Source organism: Ixodes scapularis, unplaced genomic scaffold (genome assembly GCF_016920785.2).
Source record: "Ixodes scapularis isolate PalLabHiFi unplaced genomic scaffold, ASM1692078v2 PGA_scaffold6__148_contigs__length_123643588, whole genome shotgun sequence".
Lineage (NCBI taxonomy): Eukaryota > Metazoa > Arthropoda > Arachnida > Ixodida > Ixodidae > Ixodes > Ixodes scapularis.
This window is the reverse complement of record NW_024609881.1, coordinates 22,397,806-22,425,500: the sequence shown is the minus strand read 5'-3', so window position 1 is coordinate 22,425,500 and position 27,695 is coordinate 22,397,806. Positions and strand designations below refer to the sequence as shown.

At 45.3% G+C, this 27,695-nt stretch overlaps 1 protein-coding gene across 1 annotated transcript in view; it reads right to left on the bottom strand.

The window, feature by feature from the left end:
- The window catches only part of LOC120849075 (golgin subfamily A member 6-like protein 6), a 37,818-nt gene extending 12,028 nt beyond the window's left edge, over positions 1–25,790 (bottom strand). The window contains exons 1-4 of the mRNA XM_040221182.1: positions 25,776–25,790; positions 25,421–25,621; positions 24,205–25,332; positions 15,134–15,272 (exon numbers count right to left, since the gene is read on the bottom strand). Coding sequence (XP_040077116.1) covers positions 15,134–15,272; positions 24,205–25,332; positions 25,421–25,621; positions 25,776–25,790 — 1,483 coding nt within the window. The remainder of the gene's footprint in view (positions 1–15,133; positions 15,273–24,204; positions 25,333–25,420; positions 25,622–25,775) is intronic.
- Between the last annotated feature and the right edge of the window lie 1,905 nt (positions 25,791–27,695).

The window sequence follows — 27,695 nt, the reverse complement described above, 5'->3', positions numbered from 1 at the left end:
AACAAGGTGCATCATAAATAAAAATTTTAGAAAATCTTGCCAAAAAAAAAAGCAGTGATTTTTGGTCTTTAAAGACCAAAATTCACTGCTTTTTTTTTTTGCAAGATTTTCTAAAATTTTTATTTATGGTGCACCTTGTTTTTTGTTTAGTTTTTACTTTTTTGTAACTTTCCCCGACAAAAAAAAAACAACAAAGAAAAGAAAAACAGGCCTTTTAAGGGGTCTCGTTTAAGGAAGTATAATGATGTAGAGATTTCCTTAGTTTCTTTTTCGAGGTCAGTTCTTCAAAATCAGATGGTAACGAGATAAAAGTTTGAGGAACATCATGACATCGCATGTGTTTGCCATAACGTGTATAACACGTGGGAACACAAACCGAGTATCTAGTCGTAGTTGACGGGATGTTGGACGGGGTGTTTTAAATTCGTCATTCCAGTAGGGGGTGAGCAGGATCGTTTCAAACGAAAGAGACTTGAAATTAGGCATGAGGAGGGCCTGAAAAGGATCGGGACAAGATGTTGTGGGTTTGTAAAGTGCATGAAGCAGGATTCGTTTTAAGATATTGTTGACCTTTTTGTGCCATAACCCGGAGCAGTTGCTAAAAACTGTTATGCCATAGCGGAGTATGCTGTATCTAGAGCTCCGTGTTTTCGGATAATTCTCTCTTAACTCTTAAACTCTTAAAAACACCCGCCGGTAAAATTGTGGTCAATTCCGATTTGTACGATAAACTCCGACTATTTATGTGTCAATGCCACGCTCCCCGCCCCGACCCCTTCCCCTTCCCCCCCCCCCCCCCCCCCCCCCCGGTCAAAAAAAAAAATGAAAAATTTTTTTTTTTTTTTTTACAGTTTCATCAGCACAGAGCAAATGGTCATGGGAAAATGCGACCATAATTATCTTTCAAACCTCGGACCGTTGTCAAAAGAGGTCTTGCCGCTTGTCTCTTCAAGGTTCAAGGTTGATTCAGGGCAACAGGTCGTTCGTTGTACATTCGGGTCACGCCAAAAGCCACTCTTTTGGTTTCCAGTTTGGGCCATGCGATTTGTGATTTAGAGAAAGGAGAGAATATGTTTTAGTAACAGTGAAAGCTATGGACCATAGGGATTGTATGAAACTGGGAAGAGGGGCAGTTCAAACTCTCTATTACCTCCTTAACCACTCCACCTCACGCAGCCGCGGGCTAGATTCATGAAATAGGATGGGATGACTACAAGCTTCCTAGCGACTACCTCCGGGAGTTTATTGATTTTGAGGTATCGACGTTTATCGAAGTGTCGCTTGTGTGTGACTATTGTCGTGGATAAGCAGCGCTACGTCCGTGTGACTTCTTTGTCTGGTCCTCGTATTTTCGCGCTGTTTTTAAATCCGATGGATAAATTAGTATTGCCAATGGCAATGGCACCAACGCCAAATTTAACTGAAAATATTTCAATTGATTAAAGCGCGTCTTATTTTTTTATGTGGCATACGTTTACATTCGGTTATTATTTATTTATTCATTTTTAATAGGAAACAGCGAAATTAAACTCCGAATTTCGGAGAATCGGGAATAAAAAATATAAACTCCGATAAACTCCGAATTTTCGGCAAAAAATAACCTCCAAAAAACACCCTCCGAATTTGACGAAAAATAAAGTCCGAAAACACGGAGCCCTAGCTATATGCTAACGAATTTGCTATATGTTTTCGGATACCAAATGGCAGGAAGGGCTTAATGTTGTATAATAAGCAGGAAACACTCTTTAATTTTGAGCATAGTTTTATGAAATGTGAGTTCCATGAAAGGTCCGACTTAAAAATGATACCTAAGTATTTTACGCTGTTCGAATAAGTTATGGCAGCACAGCGGCAGGCGACGAATTGTGATGTGTGAAGCAGAGGAGGAATGTCTAAAGCGATAGTCTTAAGTGGATTGCGAAAACAAACTAATTTTGTTTTAGAGACGTTTATGTCGATTAGATTTTTTCCAAACCAGCTCATTAATTCGATGGAGCATTTCAGTAGCATTTTCATCGCTATGGGAAAAGAAAGGTGACTTGGTAGCAGAAGAGTGTCATCAGCATATTGATAGATGGTACAGTTTGAGATGGAGGTATAAATGTCGTTGATGTATATATTAAAGAGCAAAGGTGATAAAATCGAACCCTGCGGCACACCTGCTTTTAGGGAAATTTCGTTGCTATATATTTCTTCTATTGAAACCATTTGTGTTGGACCTTGTGGAAAATGTTTTAACAGGGCCAAGAGAGGCCCTCGGAAACCAACAGCTCAGAGCTTTTGTATTAAAATGGAATAGTTTACAGTGTCGAACGCCTTGCAGACGACGAGAAAACATGCCCACGTAAACAGGTTAGATTCGAAACCTAAATTTATGTTGTCTGAGGAAGCTTCGAGAAAATGTTGAGCACCGCGCCCCTGAATAAATCCGTACTGGGTGGGAGATATGACGTTTTATTTATTCAAAAAGGAAGCCATCGTCATATAAATAAATTGTTCTAATATTTTAACCAAACATGGCAGAATAGATATTAGTCTATAGTTTTCTATTCGGGCTCGCTGTTTTCCTTTGAAAAGAGGTTTTACAATGGCGGTTTTGAGTTTGGTAAGAATTAAACCAGTAAAAATTATTTTGTTGAAAAGAGCGAGAAGCGTGCATTTTATATAGTTGAAATTTCTACGATGATTGCTGAGGCGCGTCCCATCGTATCGCGGGAACTTGTTCGGTTTTAGACTAAAAGGTATTGTCTCAAGGTCGGAAAGCGTCATTTGTGGAAGAAATGCCGATGCCCTATTTGAGTTAGGGAGATGAGAAGCTGATGAGCCATTTTCTCAGATTTTGTCTGAAAATGTTGCGAAAACATTGTTGAAGGCATGAGCCGTAGCCAGTGGATCAGGCCCAAAAGAAGCGTTCAATGCATTCCCTTGTAGTCATTTGGAAGGATTCCCCTGTAATTCATTTATCAATGCCCAGAATTTCGAAGGATTATTTCGAGATACTAGCGTTTGTTTATGAAATTAAAGACGCTTTGATGAACGAATTAGTGCGCGTACTTTGTTGCGAATAGTTGTGAACTCACATAGAAAGTTCAAGCTCTGTGGTGATCGAAGGCATTTTTTTCAAGCAATTTCTGTAAGCTTTATAGCAGATAGTATATCGTTATTTAATCATGATAGGTTTGCTTTTCTTTGTTTTATGAAGATAACCTTGTTTGAGTTCTCATAGAACTGCCTGGATAGCGGAATAAACGAAGGATATATGTCCAAGTGTGTTTGTGTGAAAGCCTGCCAGTCGTGGGTGAATATATATTTGTCAAGTTTTTGATGGTCAGTAATTTCAACTTGACGCACTTTATTTTGAATTATTTTTTATGTAACGCCAGGAACTTTTATGCGGCACGCTATGAAGTAATGGTCCAATAGTCTCTGAGGTATTACTAGAGCATTTGCGTTTGATAATGGCGACCTTAAATTAATGTGATCTATCGAGGAGGTAACCAAAATGCCTCTGAACAGTTCCTCTCTTGTAGGACCAAAAATTGCCGGCTCGTCGCCATGATCTGACAAGAGAGTAAGATATTCGCACACAAGAGGCTTCGAAAACTTCAGTAAATGGACGTTTAAATCTCCTACTAGACAAAGGGTTGATTTATCCGGCAAAGCTGACAGACAGTCTCGAAGCACGGCTGAAAATTCGGAAACTTTTTAAGAGGGGGTTGATAAAAAGCCAGCAAGCATAGATCGGAAACTGGTATAAGTATGCGCAGTCCTATTGATTCAGATGACCGAAACGCTACTTGTATATACGAAAAAAAATTAGCTCTTGTTTAAAAAAAAAAAAGTGCAATTCCACCGCCGCGTGTCTTGTCGCCACTGTAAAAAAATAATTTTGAATCCGGCAAAGAAAAATTGGTCTGTACTTTCATTAGAAATATTGATTTCTGTAAGAACAAATGCGTCAGTTATTGGGAGGACAGAGTTAATAGCCAATTGGAATTTGTCCCAGTGCTTCCGGAGGCTACAGATATTAACATGAAATAAAGTGAAGGAACATGCGCTTGTTGTGAAGATTCCTAAGAAATATTGAAGGTTGTTAAGCCGAAAAAAAGGCTAGCCATTTGTTTTAGGTGATTAGCTCCAATGCTTCGGCATTGGTGATGTGAATTGTTATGGCTTCCTGGCTTTGTTTTGCGAACATTTGCCGTGCCGTAGCCAGATAGACTTAAAGTTCGCCACTTGCCCTCCACGTGTTGCTTAGAAACTGCTTCGTAATAGACTAGTTTTGGGCCTCAAGACCCGCCAGAGCAGCTGAATGTTCTTGCTCAGCTTATGCGCGCGTCGAAGCGGAGAGACCTCTGGGACGGGTGTTTGAGCCAGCGTCCACAGGGGTCCGAGCAGATGCGCCGACCAGAAACCGTATGCATTTGGGGGCCGTAAGACCGAGGTACCGAAGTGCTTTTGTTTTTGTTTGTTTCTATTCTCCTCAATTTCGTCGCCTGGACGGGGAGACATTTTAAGAACAGACTGCTCAAGCACGTGACAAAAGGGTGCAGTCAGTGGAAGCCGTATTTGAGGCCGATGTTAAGAGCGCATGCTCAGAACTGTCGTGATTTTCGTAATAATTCCTTTTTACCACAAGAAAGGAGACGGAAGAGACCAAAAAACACCAGCGAGTTCGGTCACGCACGCGCGCCCAACTGGCTGCCCCCTGTCGTGTTTTATTGAAACACATCAACGTGAGTATTATTACATTCCGGTTGCTCTAAAAGAGGAAGTAGAACTAGTTCCTGAATCTCTAAGATAGAATGATTCGTCATCCAACCCTAGTGCGCTTGTAGGGCTCCTCTTCTTTGGTGTTAAAATCGATGTTCAAATCCTCTGGAACGAGAGCCACAACTGCATCTCCCCCAGGATCAAGCGCTTCCACGAAAAAGAGTTGAGCAGATTGGTAAAACATATTTAGGAGAGACCAGCTGAAAAAAGTGAAAGCCGCTTACAACTCCCTGTAACGCCGAATTAGAGTGCAGCTCTTGAGGAGGAGGAGGGAAGGGCACTGGGGGAGGTTAAACTAACCAGGGGGGGGTCACGTGACCCCCCCCTGGTTAGTTTAACCCCCCCCAGTGCCCTTCCCTCCTCCTCCTCAAGAGCTGCGCTCTAATTCGGCGTTACAGGGAGTTGTAAGCGGCTTTCATTTTTCTTTTTCCCCCCTATTTTTAAACTAGGGCATTCTACTCGTTTGTCTACGTGTGGGCTCTACTTCCACCTCACAAGAACATACTCTCTCCTATGGTTAAGGTCACAGATGGTGTACTAACACACATTTCGCCTTCCTCTTCTATGATTAAACCTTCCGAAACCATACGCCGCGCAAACCGGCTTCGAAGGTGCCCTATGATAGCAACTTTGTCTAAGTTTGGGTTGCACTTGCAGTCGCGGCCATGTAGGGCTAAGTGACCAGCTGCTGTCAAGTGCTTTAGACTATTGGCACGTTCTCGAGCCCGGTCATTGATATATCGCCTGGTCTTTCCAATGCAAAAGTCCGCATGTCAGGGGAATGTGGTCGTGTTGCACTACGCGTAAACTGTCCTGTTATTGTGCCTACACCCTTTGCTGTTGCTGGTTTTCCCCTGATTAACCTTGCGGTACATTTAATAAGCCTCATTTCGCGTCAAACATAGCACTTGTACCTCGTGCCGATTTCCCATCTTTTTAACCTATGTGTAATCCCATGAATGTATGGGACAAGAAGGAAAGGCCTCCTTGTCTTCTTTTGTTGTCTGGAAGCGTCGCTCTGTTCACACGTCGTTTCGATGGTGCGGCTAATTCTTTCACACGCGGAGGCAACTACGTGTCGTGGGTAGCCCGCATCTTCGAGCCTGGATATTTGTAACTCGAAGCTTCCGGAGGTCTGATACTAACATTATTTGTTCAGGCTAGAAAACGGAGCTTTGATAGTAACTCGTCACTTTTGAAGCAATGATTTCAAGCGCTCTTCGTCAGTCACAAAACTCTCCGACATACGCCATGGTAAAAGAATTCGCTTCTAATATGTACCCTTCATCTTTAAAGGGACACTGACAACCCCAATAAAATTTTTTCATTTTTTGCCAGGCGCTTCATTAGGGTGTCAGAGGACTACCCAATTAATATTTTGCAACAGAGTAGCGTATTTTTTTAATAAAGCCAAAAGACGCAACTGCTCGAAACCGAAACCGAAACCCGACGGAGATCGGAGAAGTGGAGAGAAGAGAGTGAGTGGCGGAAGTCACGTGGCTACACCCGACCGTGCATTTTTTTTTTTTTTCACCTCTTCGTAGCAGACGAAACGACATGCGGCGTACGGGAACTGTTCGCCGTGCGATTATTTTGCAGCTATATTTGTTCCGCTTGTTGTTCTGTACCCCAAGATCAGTTGTTTTGTACATTGAGGAGTTGGAGATGAGTAGTGAGTGCCCGTGGTGAATTTCCATCACAGCTACTGCCTGCTTTACAATTTTTGAATGCTCCGACGAGAAGGCGAGAAACCTTTTGCCTTAACGGGCTTGGCATCTCCAGCAAACATGACCTGCTCCCAATTCTTAAACCAAATTATGAAACTTTATAGGCTTCTTGAATGAAAGCTCATCTGCGAAAACTAGCCCTATGCATGACTGCTGAAAACTCCTCAGGATGTTGTTGAGGCACCCGTGGATTTGATGATCAACTTATGTAGTGCATAAAATAAGAAAATTGTCTACATGCCTAAATTGCGCCGCGATTCTCGAATCCTTAATACTTTCTTTGATGGCACGCCCGCACGCTCCAAGGAAAACTTCACATAGGTGTGGGGCCACTTGCACGCGCCACATCTCTGCAAGTAGTGGCGATCTTGGTGAGCCACCTACCGTGGCTGATACGTAATAGCGCAAAAGTTCTGAAAAGGTATGCACTTGCATTCCTGCCGCACTCCGGAATTATGTGAGGCCTTGGTCTTCAATGTTCGACCGGAGAACTTGTAGGAAACGCGCATGCGGGATTGAGTAGAACACGTCTTGGACGTCTATGAAAAACCCATTCACAATAAGGTTCCCTTTTCCTTTATGGAACAAATATTACATTTTCAGAATCGGGCATTTGGAAGGGGTTTCGCATCGACACAAGGTTAATCTTCTCGGAAAGAAGTTTAGGCACGCAAGCTTGCCAAGTGTTTTTCTCTGAAATAACTGCCCGAAACGGATTTCCCTCTTTGTGCGTTTTGGATGAAATGAAAGCCGTTAACTGGTCATTCTTAGCTACCTTGATCTTGAACCACAACACACCTTGATGGCTACTGTGGGGTTTGCCTGGGGATTTTATCGTTTTCTGGTAAGTGGGGTGGTCGACCTTCAACCGTCTGGATGGAGGCGCCCCGACCGCTCGCCCTTATGATAGGGGGATGAGCAGCTTGAGCCCCTTTAATCTGTGGCCCGGGATCTGTACAGAGACATTCTTCCCTGTAGCCGCGAGGTGACGGCGCCCTCCCATGATTTGTCGTCCCGACGCGTTCCAGGGACGGCTTTTCGTCCAGTCGGGAGACTGCTACAATAAAAATAAACGTGTGAGTCAAAAATAACCAGATTTCTCCACCCTAAGCAAAGCGCACATGAAGGCCTCCTAGGCTCGGCATGCTGCGGCTCATCCTCTAGGCAGACAAGCACCACCAGAGCTTCGCCCCAATCAACATCATTCACCACGTGGAGATGCAGTTGTTTTTTTTATTCCTGATTTTTGTCATCGTATTTTTGATTCACAAGCTAACACTGTGGCTTTCCAGGAGACATTATTGCTCCAAGGCAACTACCGATTCTCACCATATATGTACAACCGCACCCTCTTTTTTTTATGCCGCAAAGATATTTTACTAGGTATGGAAGCCACTGCGTCTCAGAGCATCAAACTTACAGTTTTGGTTGACCTTATGCTCTCTCAAAGCCCTCCCTCTTAGCCTATATATGTTATCAGTAGAGCAAATTCGGTCCCAAGCAACCATTTTCCAATCGAATGCAAGGGGTCTCCGCAGTCGACTATCTGACTTTCGTCAATTTTGCCGTAAGTACCGATTTCCTGTCATAGCCTTGTCGGAATCAAACATTGCTAGTGATTTTCGTCTATCGGATTACGAGGTTTTTCACTCGACGCAAAGTACAGCTCCAAGCCGAGTACTAGTCGCGGTTCGGACAGACCGTACCTATATTTCTCACGCATTTCCACCTGACGACAACAACGAGTACGTAGCGTTGACTGTCAAAAAGAATCGCTGCATATTCACTATAATCGCGGTTTATAATCCGCCAAATACTCAGTTTAACACCCAACGTATTAACTCTAATTTTGAAAGCACTTTTCCTCCGCACATCCTAACGGGGGACTTTAACGCCTATTACCCCTTATGAGGAAGTGTGAAGACAACTATCCAAGGCACCTCACTTGCGACACTTACCAATCAGCATGGCCTCTTTTCGCTGAACGATGGAAGTCCTACTTGTTTCCGTGGTTCTACGGTGAGTAGTTGCTTGGATCCGACATTTGCTAGCGCAGGTCTTTCGAATCTTTTTACGTGGTTCACGGACATCGAATGCAGTGGCAGTGATCATATTCCAACTTACACTTTCCTCAAGGGATTGGGGTCAAATAATAAATCCTCCCTAATTAGACTCACCGATTGGTCTCTCTTTAAAATTAACTTTGAAAACGCGTGTGATTCGTTTGACAGCAACGAAGAATTCTTTCATGGTATTGACGAAGTTGTGAAGCAATCCACGAAAACCTATAACTTGCCTCGAACCTACCCTGTCATCAATGCTGATTATGAACGACTTCGCGCGCTTCGAAAAAGATACAAGCGAAAGGCCAGAAAAACGCACGACCCTGAAGATATGTGCAAAACGAGACGCCAACACAAACATATAAAATGTTACCTAGACAAACAGGCTAGGCGGCGTTGGAGGGCCCACTGCGTAACTTTAGATCCACGCAGGCCTCTCTCTCAGATATACAACCTAGCACGGAGCTCGCGCACACCATCACAACAGCGTCATCCTTTCCGAACACTAGCACTCAAACAAGATGTTTCAGAACTAGTTTTGGCTGAACTTTACTGCAAAAAAACTTAGAGAAAATGTCGCGAATCCGGTGGCAACACTTGTTAAACCTCATAGTCAGATCCGAGCGTGTAACCAGATGGACGTATTATTTGATGAACGTGAACTGGAAGATGCACTTTCCGGATTGAACTGGCCGTCTTCTCCCGAACCGGACGGTATAACTTACTTAGCATGAGCTCATCTTGGTAACAAGGGTAGAGAGAGGCTCTTGAAACTTTACAACATGTCATGGGCAACTGGCCAGGTACCCCGGGAGTTGAAAACTTCGCGCATCATACCTATCCTTAAAGGGCAACTCCATTCAATTTTTACAATTTTTGGGTTACAATCCGCTTAGTCGAAGTCGGCGACCCTGAATCACGAGATATAATTTGTTTTTCGGTAGTGTGTATAGTGACGTAGATATCGCGAATCCAAGTATCGTTTCGGCGGCACGGCGAAACCGAAACTACCGGCTGAAGCAGCTTGGCAACGCTGATATTAGTGGCGCGTCGTCGGCATGACCTAGTTCTCGTCCCGCGCTCCTGAGCCGACGCACGGACAATGGCGGCTCAGTCGCACGTGCAGTTTCAAAACAGAAGGTAAGTTGCACATTTTCTTTTTTACCGCTTCACTTTGTTAATACACCAAATGTAGTAAGTTTTTGTGTGTTTTTATAAATGTGCCGGGGCCAAAAAGCGAATCCGACTGCTATAAATACGACGCGGTCAGTGCCGGCGCAGCGTGACTGCATTTGTTTCTCGCTCGCGGACCAAGAGAAAGAAAAATAATGGGAGATAGATATACAGATGGTATCCACAAGCGGTCTAAGTTGCTAAAAGCTAATGTGCCTTTATGTGCGCGCAAGTTAGATAAGCCGCGACCTGCTCCGTCCGGCCGATCGTGTTGGAGCAACCGGCGGACGGTACGCGAAAAGCGACGGCACCGCATCGTTCTTCAAAGACGCATGTTTCGTAGAGAAATGCGCAACAGTCAGCAGCCGCAGATCCCGTGTGCAGGTGTCTGACTTAAAGTGCTGGGAGCAGAGCTCGGAGTCGACGGTCTTCCGAAGTCTGTCCGGCGAGCGGCACTGACCCACATCTTGTGCCCCTTCCGAACCCTTGGTAACTTCTGGAACCGCAGCTCCGGTTGCGCACCGGACTGTTGGCGCCACCCAAAGCGCTACAAGTTGTGCTCGGCATTGCCCAATACGAGTCTGGCTAGTCTCTCCGGCTCCACGACACGCGCGTGAGCGAGCAGTACCGCTGCGCTCTCTTCCGCGCTGTCACGGAAGCAATGCTGGAGTTAGATGAACTGCCTGGACGCTAATAAAAATAGGAGAACACAGAATAACGTGGTAAGCACCTCTTGCCATCAGCAGAATAGCAGAATGCCACGGGAAACGAAGCGTCCGCGGCGTCCGTACGAAAGCGTAGGACCAAACCTACGTCATTGCCCAGTGTTGCTTCACTAGCTCACCCGGTGCCAGGGTTGCTCACCCGCTTTCGGGCAACTAACCGAGCCGGGAGAACATTTTTAATATTGGTTTTAATCGGTAATCCGGCGTAGGTTTGACGTGATATTTTGGGTATGACCGTATTTTGACCTTCTAAAACGATATGAGTCATTTCGATAGGGTCGTTTTTTTGAGCGGAGTTGCTCTTTAAGCAAGGTAAGTCGCCTCTGTACTTCTTATATTTCCGTCCAATCGCGTTGCTTTCTTGTGTTGGCAGAATGATGGAAAAGATGATTCACACAGGACTAGAGTGGTACCTTGAACAATCTGAGATATATCCTGAATGTATGGCAGGCTTCAGACGAGGGATGAATTTCCTTGACAACGTCATTGATCTCACAACTAGCATTTAAGAACGAAGGAAATGTCGACGGATCACTACCGCTGTATTTCTAGATATAAAAGGCGCGTTCGACTCTGTAAGTCACAGGGCTATCCGTGACGCCCTAAGCTATGTCGGAATAGAAGGACGTCTCTACGCGTGGATATTAAGCTACTTAGATAGGCGAACAGTTCACATGCTGACAGCAGAAGGGAAAACTACTGAGCATTCAGTATCTCGAGGCGGAGTTCTTAGTCCTACGCTTTTCAATATTACCCTCCTGGCACTCGTAAACAAACTTCCCCGAGACGTCAGCACTACACTTTACACGGACGACATCTGAATATGGACGTCATCAATTTTGCAGCAATTTAATCGGATCCGCTTACAAAAATCACTTGAGGTCATCTCCGGCTACTTACAACAGCGTGGACTATCTCTATCCCCATCAGAGTCAGCCGCTATGGCATTTACCAGAGAGAGTACTCATAGGTACTGTCTGACAGTTGAGGGTCATCCCATATCATGTGTGAAAACGCACAGATTTCTCGGAATAGTTCTAGACAAGTCTTTGACATGAATACCGCACATAAAGCAAATAAAAAAAGCTTCTCGGCACTGTCAGCTCATCCGATTCATTAGTGGTACTAGGTGGGGCAACTCTGTAGCTGCCCTTCTTCAACTGTATAAAGCCCCTTTTTCTCGGCTTTCTTCGATACAGCCTACCGGCACTTGATGGGATGTGCCGTACAAACATAAGAACATTGAAAGTTATGCAGGCTCAGGCTCTGCGAGCCTGTTTAGGGCTCCCGAGTTGTACCTCAAATGTTGAAACTGCAGCTGAGGCAGGGGCTGTTCCAATTGGCGTGCTGAGACTTCAAGAAACCTTTCGAGCGCACCTCCGCCACCTGACAAGGCACAGAGACCACGACCCAGCAGATATCGCAAACAGCAGAAGCGCGTCTGGTTTTTCCCAAATCGTGAATGTTGAAAACGCGAATCTTCCACGAGATTTTGAACCAGCAGAGTTCTCCGTATTTCCGCCTTAGATATATCCAATAATTTCTATAAAACTAGACGTTTCAGAGATACATTCAAGAAAACGTACTCCGTCGGAGGTATTGAAGCAACATTTTCTAGAAACAATTAATATGCATCACCGTTCCCGAATTCATGTGTACACTGATGAGTCTTCTACTCACGAAACTTCTAGCTACTGCTTTGTTATACTATCAATAAATAAAATACTACACGGAAAGCTAGGCCATGTAACATCATCGACGTCAGCAGAACTAGTAGCGATTAGAGAAGCAATTCGCTTTATTTCTACGTGTGCCCCAAACAATGCCACTCTTTACTGATTCAAGGGCAGCTCTTCAGAGCCGTAAATCTACCAGGAGCAAGAATATTAATGCTCAGCTGGTACATCAGATCCTAAAAATTCACGAAGGGGCAATAAATAACGGTCACACACTAATTTTACAGTGAATCCCGAGTCATTGTGGTATCACAGGCAACCAAAGTTCAGACTTTGCAGTCAAGAATTCTCGTCATCTTACACCCAGACGGGTAATTCCTTTCTCACGTTCAGACGCCAGAGCTACAACCAACCGTATTACTGCGGCTCTAGTAAACACCCTCTGGGCGAATCTATTATATCACTACAGATACCTTCCCATGATTGACCCCTTTCTCACCTTTCGCCTTCCACGGGGCTCAAACGTCGGACAGAAACCGCTCTTCACCGAATACAACTGAACGTGGCCTCAACGAAATATTATCTAAATCTCACCGGTCAGCTGGACTCCTCTATCTGCGAGAGCTGTGACATCGTAGAAACGCTGGAACATGTTCTTTGTCACTGCGCCCTCTACGCTGACCAAAGAAAGGAAATGATAAACTAACTGGCTCTTCACAACAAAGAACCGCTCACGCTCAATCATCTCCTGGGCCCATGGCCATCAGCATCGTAAGAACTCAAGCCGACGAGGTCATTGATTCGTTTTCTCCAAACGACCAAACTTGATAAAACACTGTAGGACACGCTCCAAAAGTATCTGACAGTCATCCTCAAAGTTTTCTTTCTTTCCTTTTCTTTCTTTGCCTTTTTTTCCTCTTTCTTCCTTTCCAATGTATGAAATAGCAATCCTGCGAATTCCCGCGGGATAACCTCTTCATCTTTCCAATAAACCTGTTTTCTTTCTCTCTATGTGTATGCGCTCAATGTATTTGTTCAGCTGATGGTAGTGGTATTCGTAATGTATCTACATGTGTGTATAATAATGGTGCCCGAAATGTAATGGTGGCGTAAGCAAATAGAAATGTTTTTGTAGGACATGGAATTGGGCGGTACCTAGCGCGACCTAGCCTAGCTGAAACTTATGTGCGACATATGAAAGATATAAAATACCGAATAACTTCGGATATGAATGTGTCTAATAAACATATCAAAAATAAATTTATAGAATATTTTTTTTTTAGAAGTAAGATCTTGTTCATCTAGGAACAACTACAAAATGTACGAGGGTGATTGAAAAATTATCCGCACGACGGTTGAAACGTTCGTTGGCCGCACTGTCTTTTCGTAGGAGGTCGCTCTCTCTCCAGTCTGCAGCATGTTTGAACGTGTTACGTCTGCACTGGTGCCTATCAAAATGGCTGTCATACGATCAGGGCTCTCCAAACCCCGGCCCGCGGACGTCTTCTGACCGGCCCGTGGCTTGCCGTGGGCATTTCAATGTAGCCCAGCCCGCGGCCCGCTTCTATACAGACCCGCTGCTTCGGGGGCAGAAATACGCGCGCTAAAGGAAACGGCGCCGCGACGCACACCAAGCGCGCTCACTAAGATACAAAAAAGAACGAAAGAAAACTGCCTATCGTTACGCTGGCTCTTTCGTCGTGTTAAGAAGTGGGCATTGTCATCACCAGCAGCCTCATTCTTAGACCCCGTGTTATGTCTAACTACGGATGTGTACATTCCTTCGAGTTCTCATTATAGTTAATTATGGCGTCCTGTGTCGTGGTAACTATAGAATATTGTTCGAATCAGTTCGACCCTTATTAGTCTATTGCCCTATTGCCCTATGACTTATTGCGCTTTGTTTAATGCTCAGTGAGGTTTCTGGGTTCTAATTTTTGTGCAATGTCATATTTAGCTAAATAATAAATTTTAAAACAAAGTATATCCACCTAAGATATATCTAAAATTTTATTCCAACTTCTAACTTCTTACTTAAATGATTATTTAAGATTAGTTATTTAGTATTTCCTCAATAATTGTTTTGCCCTCGAGACTGGGAAAGATCCCCCATTTAGCCCTCAAAGACAAAAAGTTCGGAGATTCCTTCCCGAGAGATGGCGTCTGTGTGCTTGTGTGCAGTCACGACAGAACCCGAATGCGTGAACCAGCCTCGAAACCAGCGGTCTCAGACTCATTTGAGCGTGGGGGCCAGATCTGGATGATCGCCGCAGAACAGCACTGCGAGACCGTAAGCAAATCTAGTTTTGCTGTATAAGAGCAGAATTAAAGCCTTTAGTTTTTCACGTTGGGAAGGCATAGGCAAGCAGTTTTATGCTGAAGCCGATCATCCAGGAGCTAGGAAGCGCGATTCTGAGTCGCGCTGAAGATTGCGAATAGCTGCCCACTTGCGATTGGCAAAAGAGCACAAGACCTGCGCAAGCCACTGTTTCTTCTGGTCTGAGGGTGTCTTTGGTGCCAATATTTATCGAAGAGGTTGCGCACAGCACAAAAAAAAATGTTTTGTCGCAAATAAATGATTACGGAAGGAAGGACGCGCAATATCAGTCACAATGAAGGACGCGGTTCGCGTTCACGAATAATGCCGACGTTGATCGTGCATGATTCTGTCGGATAGACGAGTGGCAGTGGATTTTAGGTTTCAAAATTGGCCGAGGTGTCAATAATTCGCGAGATGTTTGAGTTTGTAAAGATTTTGATCAAAATAAATCATACAGGCAGAACTCGAATAATTTTTCAATCGCACTCGTATATTGTGTAGCAATTTTTTTTTCTTCTCGCAATAACTACTTATTAGTTTTCACCTATTTATGCATTGGCGCTATCCTGCCGTGTACGCCTGGCAGTGGCTCCGTGGCCCGTCAAGCAGTTTTGCCAGGGAAACACTGTTGGGGAGATGGGCACGGGGAACGGGCGGATAGTTCGTCGCGACGTACCTCTGGGCCAGCGTGCCTCGTCGTCGGTGACCATGTCGACGCCATCGTAGAGCTTCTTCCGAAACTCGGCCAGGTGGTTGGCCTGGGGAAAGTAGGCCGAGAAGCCCGTGATCACCACGTCTTCGTCCGCCATCATGTTCTGCAAAGAGGAAAGACCCGCCGGTGAGCAGACCATACGGAGAGCCAAGTGGCCCAAAACCTCGCGTCCTTGGCGCGTCAGAAGGCAAGAAGGGACACGCCAACCGACACGGAGAGCGCGACGCACGATGACGAAGCAGCCCAGTGTTCGCTTTCATTACTCGAGATCGGGGAAAAGAAAAGCACGTGGGCGCATCTGGATGGTAAACAAACGGAAGAGGTGCGCGAAGGGCAGACGAACTCGAGCATCGTTCCCAGCATGAGGGACGCAGGCCGCTTCACACACTAGCGTAACTGCTTAATACGCTGGCGCCATCTATCGGGCATCCTCGGAACAATTTCAGCCTGCGTAGATATGGTTTTCTACGTATCATTCGTTTGCCGTGGGCTCGAAATAATTACATAGCGAGCGACTAATTCTCATAGATAGTGCGAAGATATCATCTCGAAAACAACGAGAAACCCTTGAGTTTGGTTATATGTTATAGTTCGGGACATATGCACAATTCGGGAGGTAAACTCTCCTACCCCTTTCCTCTTTGGCAGAGCAAACGCTGAAGAGGGGTCGGGCGTTGTCGTCATGCAACCGCGTTTTCTTTTATTTTTGTTACTTGAAGTATTGCTATCTCTGTCTGCATTTATTTTGAAGCCAAAGGTAGATTACAAAAAAGATTATGTTCGTGTCAATAAACCAAGGCCGACGCGGGCACTTTCGATATTTCTTTAAAAGCAAACCGAAACCAGAGCTCTGACTGAAACAAGGAGGTTGCGCCATCTATCAATAAGAGCGTCAAACACACCCCGCCCCTCGACTTGGTCGTCTGCGTCGCCGCCCGCCGTTGACCCAGGCAAGTTTCTTGGCCTCATTTTTTTACAGAAAGAGAACTACGCTTTGTAATTTTACAAGAAAAAACCGACCTGTGAAATACACCTTTGACGAAAAGTTTAGATTGCTACGTGCAGGCGTCGATTTTTACGGTCCATTTTAGATCGAGCCTGGTGACTTGAGCCACCCTATACACTTTTGCAAGTCTGGCTTCAGGGCGCTGCCATCTTGCTCGCTGGGGTGCGCTTGGACGCGTCCTAATCCGATTACGAAGCCTTCCTACGGCGTCATAATCGCATTACGGCCGTGCCCAAGCGCACCCCACTGGGCAAGATGGCGGCGCCCTGAGTCTGCACTTGCAAACGTGTATAGAACAGCAAAAGTAGGCCATTGTTTCTGCGAGCTGTCAGCTGCGGACACGTTGCTCCATGCGACACGTCAGAATGCTCGCCAATGCTTATTCGGTTGTTCGCTCCACCGACCGAATCGCCGGGCTGCATAGCGACCCCACATGCACGGGAAAAGACGTTGTGCGCACGTATGTGTGCACAACGTCTTTTCCCGTGCGCACAACACCATCAGCCATCATACTCACACACCGGTAGGAGTGTACTATACCGGCTCATGTAGTTAAAGGGACCATGAAATGATTTTAAAATCGAATTTCATCCACCGCACGTCGTAAAAGGTGTGAAAAGAAACCCCAAAACCCAAAAATAGGGAGCCAAAAAAAAAAATGATTTGCTATACAACTTTTAAAAGAAAACTGGACTCTTTTGCGCCTTCTTTCCTTCGCCTTTTCACTACGATGCATCCGCGGAAACGGAGCACGTCAGCCGAATCCACGTCGCCTATTGGGTAAGAGCCTACCTCACCAGCACCGCGATCGTAAACAATAAATAGCCGGCGAATGTTTCCTAAAAGTTTTGTTAAATAATATTCAGATCCGCACTTTGTAGCATAATTAGAGATGCGTGGCGAAAATTGCCAAATTTGATAATGCTGAGAGCCAAGCGCCATCTATCGTGTGGTAAACGAAGTAACTACTGCGCGTGCGCAGTAGGGCAGGGCCGACTTCAGTTACTTGGGTCGCGACGAACGTTTATTTCCTTTGATTTCCTTCCTCTCAAAACTCTGACTGACTGAACGTTTATCTTTCTACGTGTTCTTCTCGCGCGTGCCGACTTCAAGCAGCAAAAAAAAAAGTACTTAAAACAGACCACGACGAACAAGAACGCTGGATCCACAAACACCCGAGAACAGCGACAATGGCCACGAATCGAACGACTCCGACGAAGCGAGCTCCTCAGAATATAGGCCTAGCAGGCACTCCGACTCGGCGCAGCGTTGCTTTGTCGCAAGACCGTCTGCCTACAACCGGCTGGCGTGCTGAATGGAATATGCCCGCGCTACCCTTGTGGACCCTTCCCGTATTATAGTTTGATCGCTGACCTCAACTTTAGATTAAGATGTGAAGTCAATCTCTTCCCCTTGTTTTCCGAGGCAGTGTTGACGAACACTCGTCGAAAAGGGACTCTCGTCGATTCTATCTTCTTGTTTTGTGTGATATAGAGCTGAAATAAACGCCGTATGGATTACTTTCGTAACACGGTATGTACAGTCTCCGGCGATATGAAAGACCGACTGGGAGCGCGTGGCCGAGGCGGTGGCTGACGGGGGCGCTGCGAGCGCTCCGGGCAGTTCCGTTCTGCTTCGAGGGGAGGACGCTCACTCGGGGCTCAGCTAAAGCGCGCGCTTATCAGTTTGTGCTGAGCCCCGAGTGAGCGTCCTCCCCTTGAAGTAGAATGGAATTGCCCGGAGCGCTCGTAGCGCTCCCGCCAGCCACTGCCTCGGCCACGCGCTCCCAGTGGGTCTTTCATATCGCCGGAGACTGTACACTTTGTTATTGGTACGCCATTTTTATTCTGACAGACTGCACGTCACTGTCGAGCTATAACAGTTCGTGGGAGGTATACGTGCAATGCCGGTCCAACATTTCTTTGCCGAGTGTCGCGTCAGTATCGAGTTGCAATCGTAAAAGATCGGTCCCGAAGCGCTTACCAACAACGCGAATACAGCACTTCCATCAAACGCGCGCGTCCGCTCCGAGTGTGAACAGGTATTCACGTGGCTCTTGCTGACACTCGTAGTTCAAACGTATCTTTTTTAACGTCGGCTCGCTCCTGCATCTCCGAGGCCTCGAAAAACGCCGCGGAAATTTGTTTCCATATACGTCGCTTTGCAAACGACTGACACGGGCCGCCTTTTACCAACAATGACAGTTGGGTTGACTTCTGGAGTCTTCATCGGAAGTTTGGAGAACATACTAGCGCTTCACGACAGGGACGAAGGGTAGGAACGAGACAACACAATGCGCTAACTTCAACTGGTTTAATCGTCAGAAAATCAAAGGTATAAATACTCTGCATCATCGCGCCATTCAACCAATCCCAAGCCACGCCACTGATCGCAAGAACTGTATCTCTTTGTCTGCCAAATCGATCGACGCCACGCTGACACATCGATCCCCGTAGTTTCTTATCAGGTCCGCCTCTATAATTTCCCTTACCGTCTTATCTCTATGTTTTCTAATGACAGTGCACAAATTAAATTCAGGTTTGCACCCACAGTCATGGCAGTGCATCGACAAATGACCGTCACGCTGTCCGCTCACTTTTAGGTTGTGCTCGCGCAATCTGTCATTTAGACATCTTCCCGTCTGTCCAACGTACTTTTTACCGCACGTCAGCGGGATCTCATAAACGACGCCTTCTGCGCAATCTACAAATGGGCTGCGATGCTTCTTCACGCAGCCAACCGGTGGTTTGCGGGAAGGGTCCGTCATTTTGCACAACTTGGCAAGTTTTTCGGGTGCAGAAAAAACCACCCGAGCGTTTAGGCGGTTTGCTATCCTTTTGAGATTGTCCCTGTCCCTGTCGGGAAGCGCTAGTATGTTCTCCAAGTTTCAGTACCAACTCGCCCAAGAATCCGCATTATTCACCGGAAGACTCGCTGCACTTCCCAACAGGCACACCGGCGTATGGGACTAGTCCCATGGTGTCGCTGTAGCGCAATATATCTCGTTGAATTTCGCTCAGCTGCGATGCGGCGATGAGAGGCGCCAATTCAGAAAATACGTCGGTGACATCAACGCAGTAAAACCTACCGGCGCACCCCAACTCGCCGCCGCTAACGCTCCCATTCTCCTACTGCAGAGAGAACTTCCGGTTCCGGAAACAGCGTACGTCACGGCTTGTTTTGCCGTCAGTTGGAGAAAGAAAAAGTCGATATTTCATTATTTTTTTGTGCAGAACTTAATAAATCGAGACGAAAACGGATGCGTGTTCGGCATTCAGTGAACATTGACGGTTTAATGTAAAAGTTATCTGGAAAAAGTAAAAAGGTCATTTCATGGTCCCTTTAAGGCGTCAAAGCACAATCAGTCCTGTCACGTGTGGGGAAAAGCAAAAGACTGAGGGGACAATGCCGTCATATTAGAAAAAGTTTGTAGAACTCCAGAATAGTAGGACTCATGCTGGGTCGATAAAGTGGACAGGGAAGCTTGCTTGAACAATGAATTCATTTTACCCTTCTGGGACTAGGCTCTCGGCAGTGAGACGGCTGCGTTCAAGTCTTGAACAGTGATTGGCCTGAATTTGGACTTGTGCGAACGTGAATTCAGTATCGCAGTGAACTACTATCTAAATACATGCTTTCTTATAATATTCTGCTATTAATATTTTTGCTGTTTCTGGCTGTTTCTTTACACATCTTTTCGTGTTAGAGAGGAGCTCCAGTCCCGTGCACTGTACCGCTTGCGTTCTGCCCCATTTGTGGTCTCTCAAGAACGCCCTTGAACACGAACTTAGATAGACACCTAAGAACTTGAACGCGGACAGTGTAGCGCGATTTGTGTCCATAAAACCCAGCGACGCAGAGGGCCTCAGAGCGATAAACTGGCAGCGGAAAAGAGAAGCCCATTTGGTCGCCGCCGTGTGGCACATTTTTGACCACAAGACACGCGACCTTGTAGTTTTACGTCTAGATTTTCACGAAGTATTGCGCACAAATAATAGCTTATTGATCTTTAAGAGCAGTACCGACGAAATAAGTTATGTTTCGTTTGTTTTAAGTCCAAAATGTGCTTTTACGACAAACACTCGGGCAGCTTCGCAATGCCTCCGCGGAAGATGCCGTCAGCCGGGGTGTTGTATTTTCGGTTTTTACTTTCAGGGTAAAATATTTTAGTTTGAAAGGAACCGGAGCTCGGGCATGGGCCAGTCAGCCGGAACTTGCAGTGCGGTCTCTTCTCCGTCAGGCCGGTCGTCTTCTATATCCTCGCACAGCGACGCCTCGAGCTGGGGTCCGTGATCGTCCTTCTCTTCCTTTTGAAGCATGCAGCCACTTCAGAGAATGGTGTCTTGGTAGGCTCTGGTGATCGTAGAGGGACGCACCGCCACACTTTCATTGAGGACACAGAAGCCATATACTACACTTTCTATTTATAATTAATAATGAACCGCTGTCATAACTTACTGCCGCTAAATATGAAAGGAATTAAAAATTGGTATTTTGAATAAAACCGATGTCGAATTCGCAAGAATTTTGAAACATTGGTTAATTCAAACATATGTCGAACAAGTGCTGATTGTTGGGCAAGTTGGCATGGTACGTTAGAAAACATGATTGCGCTTTGAAGACAGGGACATAGGAAGGACAGACACCACAGAGCGCTGTGGTGTCTGTCCTTCCTATGTCCCCGTCTTCAAAGCGCAATCATGTTTTCTAACATATGTCGAACATTGTTTTTTCACACATAATATCGAAGTTATATTTAATCGAAATAAATAAATTTGAGCTTTTTGATCATATCAACTTCCTTAATATATCGCGGACAGGTAATACGTAAAATATTGTTAAACTTTGCCAGAAATGATCAAAGGCAAACTGTTCAGCATTTTTGTTTTGAATTTCTAAAGTATAAAAAAATCCTACTTCATGAGCGCAATGAAAACTGCTTAGAAAGTGTCATCAAAGAGTCCTTGTGAAAGAGTTTGATAAGTAACAAAATAACGAGTGGTCAAACATGCTATTCCGACAAGTTGAAGAAGCGCCAGTTTTCGCCTCGGCTTCTTCAATGGCCAATAACCTGAAAACAAAAACATTCACCAAGCTTGCCGTTTGCACTCTTTGTAATTTCCGGAATGCGGCCAAGACATGCATTTTTTTAATCAAAATTCAAAAGTCGACGTGACTTTAAATTAAAAATTCTAGCGTCACAGAATCTAACAGCGGGAAACGTGCGCTTCCACAACCACATGCATTTGCTGAGAAATAGAAAACATGAGGTATGTGTAACAGCGCACAACAACGAAGACTAGAAAATTGAATGAACAACACAGGACATATACAAAAAAAAAGAAAGAATAAACATAGGGTGCTGCTTTGTCCGTCCCTATTTTTATTTTTTCTGTTTTTGTTTAACTTCACCAATGCACTCGTGTCGAATTAAGACAGGACATATTTTTACATATTTTTGTTTCTCTCAATTTTCTTTCTTGTTTTGCGATATTGCATTTACATTATGTTTGAATTTTCGCCAACTAGCTCAGCTCTTAATTTTATTCCTTTATTCAACTTGGAAGTACTTTACTAGAGGACGACTATAGTTCTGCTTCTTCCTTCAGTGTGAACAAAACCTCTTCTGCATATGTTCGGTTGCAACGAACTATAGCGACGAGGAGGTGAGTGCGAATAGTAGTTCTTCGAGCACGCAGTGGCAACTTTTTGAGGGTTGTTTACAAACGCTGCTGAACAACAAAGTACCGATGTTTATTTTCATTATATAGGATGCGATGATTGTCGAGTAGCGGGGGTGACATGTATCCTCGTGTATCAAACTATATAATGAAAATAGATGTAAGGGGGACCAAGCATTGTACATAGAAACGTGTGTAACTTTTGACCAATTAGAAAAAAACTAAGATGATTTTGAGTGCCTTGTTACTGTGAATGTCTCGTTGTTGAATATGTGGGACCACTTTGAACCATTTATTATAAAACGGCTGCCTAGCATTTATATAAAACAAATCATTCCACACTGGTGAAGAAGGGAGAATAGCGGATCTGTAGCTTCTGTTCTCTGTGGTGGCTTTTCAGGCGAGCGATCTGCCCTTCTTTCGGAAGGGAATCTGAAGCGCTCGACGCAGTGAAATTGAGGCGGTGGCGTCTTTGCGGTGGTTGCAGAGGCATTCGTGCTGCTGCGCCACGTCGCCGCTCCTTCCGGTCCCGCTCTTCTTCCTCCGAAGAAAGGGCACGCGGCCGACCCATCGGGAGTCCAAACGGCAACTGATAAGAACGTAGGAAACGGCGCGAAAAAGAGACGAGGACGAAGAAGAAAGTAATGATAATGGTAATGTTTTATTTTTCTTTACTGCCCACAAACAGCTGTAACGCGTTTTGTGTGGTGAACTGTCATTTCGTGTTCACAGCAACGCTATTAAAAATACAAACATGCACAAAATTATACAGACATTTGTAAGGACACAAATACAAGTTTACAAGCTGACATTAATTTTTGGTTGGATAAAATATACTTTTTCAAGGCCGACTTGAAGCTAACAAAATCAAGAAAAATATCAACATCTCAATCGCATATAACATTATAGGCAGACTGCACACGACACAAGGGCGATGATTCACAAATTCTAGTAGGATAAAATGTTAAAAAATGACTAGCTCTGAATGGCACATGAAAGTCTAAATTCATAAGTAAATTTTCAGTATTAACAATACCATGCACATCCTTACGAAGAAAATGAATGTCTCTAACAGCCCTCCTCGTTGATAGCTTCTCAAGGCTAGATAAAGACAGCAACAAATCGCAACTAAAAAACAGTTTCCAACCAATGTATCGGTCATAACTAATTCGCATAAACCTCTTATGCACACGCTCAATGATTTCAAGTTGTGTTAAAGATAGTGAATTCCAACTAATCGAACCAAATTCAAGTCCTGAGCGTACAAGGCTACAAAATAAACGCACAGATAATGGTGAAGTGAAAGAACTCGATAAACGTGTGATCATTCCCAACTTTTTTATCGCTGATCCAATGATCTTAGAAACGTGCACAGTGAATGATAGAGTACTATCGATATAGACACCAATGTCTCTTACCATAGATACACGATCAATCACATTGCCCTCGAGCAAAATAAGGGCAAAAAAAAAAACAAAAAAAACGTCCCGCTTTCTCTATAAAGAAATCACTTCAGTTTTTTTCAGGATTTAGCGACAAAGCATTTTTTCCACACCACTCTGAAATTGCACTAATATCAGTTTGCAATAGAGTACAATCAGTATGGTCTTTAATATTTAAAAAGAGTTTTATGCCGTCAGCAAAAAGAAGGACGTTTGAGTGATTGCAGCATAATACTATATCGTTTACAAACAAAATAAACAACAGTGGTCCCAGGTTCGAGCCTTGGGGTACACCAGAACTGTATGCGAAAGTCTTCGAAAAAGAGTTCCCAACACGAACAGTATTACTGCGTGAACTCAAGAAGCTCCTGAACCATTCACAAAGCTTTGGGCACATGCCATAAAAAGAAAGTTTGCTGAGGAGTAAAGCATGATCTACACTGTTACGTTGCTAGTTAAGCTCAGGAGGATGGTTTAAGAAAACTGTTTAATATGTAACACACGGGATCATGGCAGCAGCTATGGCGATTGCTCGTCAGTTCCAAACGCAACAGCGCGTGCCACCTCCTGCGAGCGTGCTCACTGGATGTCCTCTTCTTCTAAGATCAGAAAGCCTCATGACATCATAACATGCCCCCCTTCTTTTTTCTTTTTTTTTGAAAATAACGCAATGCGATAGCGGCAGTTGTCAGTCTCTGTATTGTAGCGGCTTCACCACGACGCGTCGACTTCTTGTTGTTTTTTGGTTATCCTGTTGACCTCGTAGACGTGGAGATGTGTTCAAGTGATTCGTCATTTGAAGCTGTATGGACATAGTCTTCAGCAGCTTCGTTTGAGACTGTAGGGAAATAGTCTTCAGCAGCTGTATTCGTTTCTGCTGTTCCATGTGCTTCTTTGGTGTGGTACCGGTTGCGCCTGTAAGTCCTCGATGTGTTTCTGCTGCTGCTTGTCCTGGTTCCACTTGTTCTCCTCGGCACGAGACTGCTCCAAAAGGGACTCGTACCGCCGGGAGAGTTCCTCTATCTCGACTCGGCTTGCTGGTGCCTCCGAAGTTCTCGCTGTACCCCCAGTGCCCTCGGTGACATGTTCCATCGAGGATTCCACTTTTTGGTTTGGCGCCTGTACCAACCGTTCTTCAGCCTTGAGATGCTTGTCCTTGAAGAGGCGAAAGCGCTTTTGCAACTGCTGGTTTGCTTGCCAGAGCTCTTGCAGCTCCTGCATGGTCTTTTGTCCCACCGCGCCCTGCTGCTCCTCGAAGACTGCGAGAGCTCGTCTGGCTGTTGCCCACTCTTCTGTGAGCTGAGCGCACCTGCCCTCCAAACTGCGTTTCTCTTGGGCTGCCGCGTGAAACTCTTCCTGCAGGTTCCTGTGTCCGTATACAATGTGGTTATACTTGTCCAACAGCTGGGAGTGGTCTGTCTTCAGCGCTGATAGTGCTGCCTCACACTTGGCCGCTTTTTCCAGCGCAGTACAGTGCTCGTTCTCCATCTCCTTGTTGACCTTGACGTGTTGCTCGCGCAGAGTCTTCAACTCCTCCTCGAGGCAATCTCGTGCCTGTTTTAAGTTCTCAGCTAGCTGTTGAAAATGTTTGTTGTCGCTGACGAGCATCTCAGCTTGCTCCTCCAGGTAGGAAAGTTCTGACCACAAAACGTCGGCTTCGCTTTCTAGCTTTCCGTTGCGTTTTAGGAGGCTGCTGACTTTCTGGTCTAACCCCTCGCACTCTGTTTCTGCCTTCTCGGTAAAGGAGCTTCCGTCTGCTTCCGTTTGCGACGAATTGTTACACTTAACAGCATTCTCTCTCTCTCGCAAAGTCTCCGCCACCTTTTCGTGTCTCTGCTGCCAGAGGCGACTTTCATTTGACACGCATCTAATTTTTTCACTCGCATCTTCACAAAATGATTTCCACTGCTGACTTTCTTGAGCGAGGAGCTTGTTCCTAACTGTCAAGGATGTGACCCGTCCCTGAAGCACTGCCAGCATACGGTTCAAGTTTTCCAGCTGACTTGCTTCAAGAGACACTGCAGCTTCTGACGGCTGGTTGGTGTGCTCGATGATGCTCCGGACAAATGCTTCGATGATGCTCCGGATAAATGCCCCGAGATCTTGTAACGGACACTGGTACCGGTCCTTTAAGTACTGATAGTTTTTGCTGAAGTAGATTGAACTGCTCCTCTTTCTTAGCAAGCTGGTTTTCCAGGGCCTCTCTTTTGCGTTTTGCGATGTCCAGCAGCTTCTTGAGGTACTGAAAGGCACTGAACTCTCGTTGTTCGGAATCATTCTGAACTAGCGGCAAGTCCTCGCCACAGTCTTGAAGAAGGACATCCTGCAAGATGCAGTACTCGGTGATTTCCGCTCCTCCCATGCTCTTGCTGGGTCGTCACCAGGCTGGAACGGAGCCGGCGGTTGTAGGAAAGCAGATGCCATATTGTTGCTGCTGTTGCTTGTTAAATGAAAAATATGGACGTTGAGCTGCTCACCACTTCTGACACCATGTTATGTTGCTAGTTAAGCTCAGGAGGATGGTTTAAGAAAACTGTTTAATATGTAACACACGGAATCATGGCAGCAGCTATGGCGATTGCTCGTCAGTTCCAAACGCAACAGCGCGTGCCACCTCCTGCGAGCGTGCTCACTGAATGTCCTCTTCTTCTAAGATCAGAAAGCCTCATGACATCATAACATACACGATCAAAAGCCTTCGACATGTCAAAATATACCGCATCAATTTGGCCTCTGTTTGTGACTATCGGCACAGAGGAATCTAGAAAAGAGCACAAATTTGTTTCAACGGACTTTCCCTTTAAAAATCCATGCTGAAAAGGACTAATTTTTTGACGTAGGTAATTTGAGATCCGGTTATGCATAACCATTTCGAAAACCTTCGCAAAACCACACAATAACGAAAGGGGACGATAGTTACTAACTAATGACGGATCACCAGCTTTGAATATGGGCACAACTATACACTCCGTGCGACGCGACTGGCGCGCCGCCGCGCGGCCGGTACCGAAGGTGGGCAGTGAGAACTCCAGAGAAAACGAAACCGAAACCACGCCGCGTACGTTGGTACGCATTAAAGTCGGAGTGGTGCGATTGCGCTGGGTTCACAGCATGAAGTGCTGCCTGTGCTGCGTCATTAAGTTCTTCAATAGTTATACGTCGTATCTCGTGGAGACAAAGTTTCACAGTTTTTCACCTCGCCGATGTTTTGTGGGGCAGCGACAACGATAAAGCCGTGCCGTACGACGCGAGAAATTTGGTGTCCCGATCATGTCTGCCACTGTGTCGGCACGGCTGACATATTCTACACTGCCGCTTTGCGCTCTGCGTTTGTTTTCGTACCAGTAACGCCTACATGTGTCAGCGCCGATGGGACGAACTGAAATGCCATCCCACACTCGCGGGTATGCTGTGCCAATCTCGTTGGAGGAATGCCCTCCAAACAAGTTTCGTCCCCATCGTACGTGTCGATGATATTTCCGGACAAGTATGGCACGCAATCTGTACTTCATGAAGAAAGATTCGAAGAGTAAAAAAAAGTGACAAATATAAATCTAAAGAAAACAATAATGAAACTCGGAATCACTGGAGAATCGGCGTTTGAGTGTGGAAGTTTATGTGGTATGCTTTCTTTCTTGATCAGCCTCCTTCTAGATGTGGAAACGCTGACACCCCGAGTTCTGTAGACATTTTTGTTTCTTTCTCGGCTTTAGAGCCACCCATCGCAAAGTGGTTCGAACTGGAAGTACCGTCCACTGGTCCCTTCCTACCAATAAAGTGTGCACCTCCCACGATGAGTGGTAATATCTGACAGCCTTTGATGGTAAAAGCCAGTTCCCATTTGGTTACGCCGCCCAAACTAAATTTCCACCTGGTTTCGCTATGCCAAGCATTTTTGTTATAATAACTGTTGTGCCAAGTGACGGTCATGTCAAAGTACCTGTGCGCCGAAAATCAGCACCTCGCACAACAGGTTATTACACAACAGCTGACCGCAAAAGCCCTTGGCGGCCAAACCGTGTGTTGGCCGACAACTTTGTTTTCTCGGCTTTGGAACCACCTTTCGTAAAGTTGTTTCAATTGGAAGTAGAGTCCACTAGTCCCTTCCTACCTCTAAAGTTTCCACCCCCCCCCCCCCCGACCAGTGGTATTCTTTTGACAGCCTTTTCATGGTCAAAACCGGTTCCCATTGAGTTACGCCGCCCAAACCAAATTTTCATCTGGTTTGCCTATAACACCTTTTTTTGTATAATAAGTGCGGTGTCATGTTACTGTCAAGTCCAAGCACCTGTGTGCCCAAATCTGCACTTTGCACAGCCCGCTATAACACAACATTTTGGGTTCAATATTGGATATACCGTACAGCTTTATTTTTTTATTCGTTAGAAACCTAACTT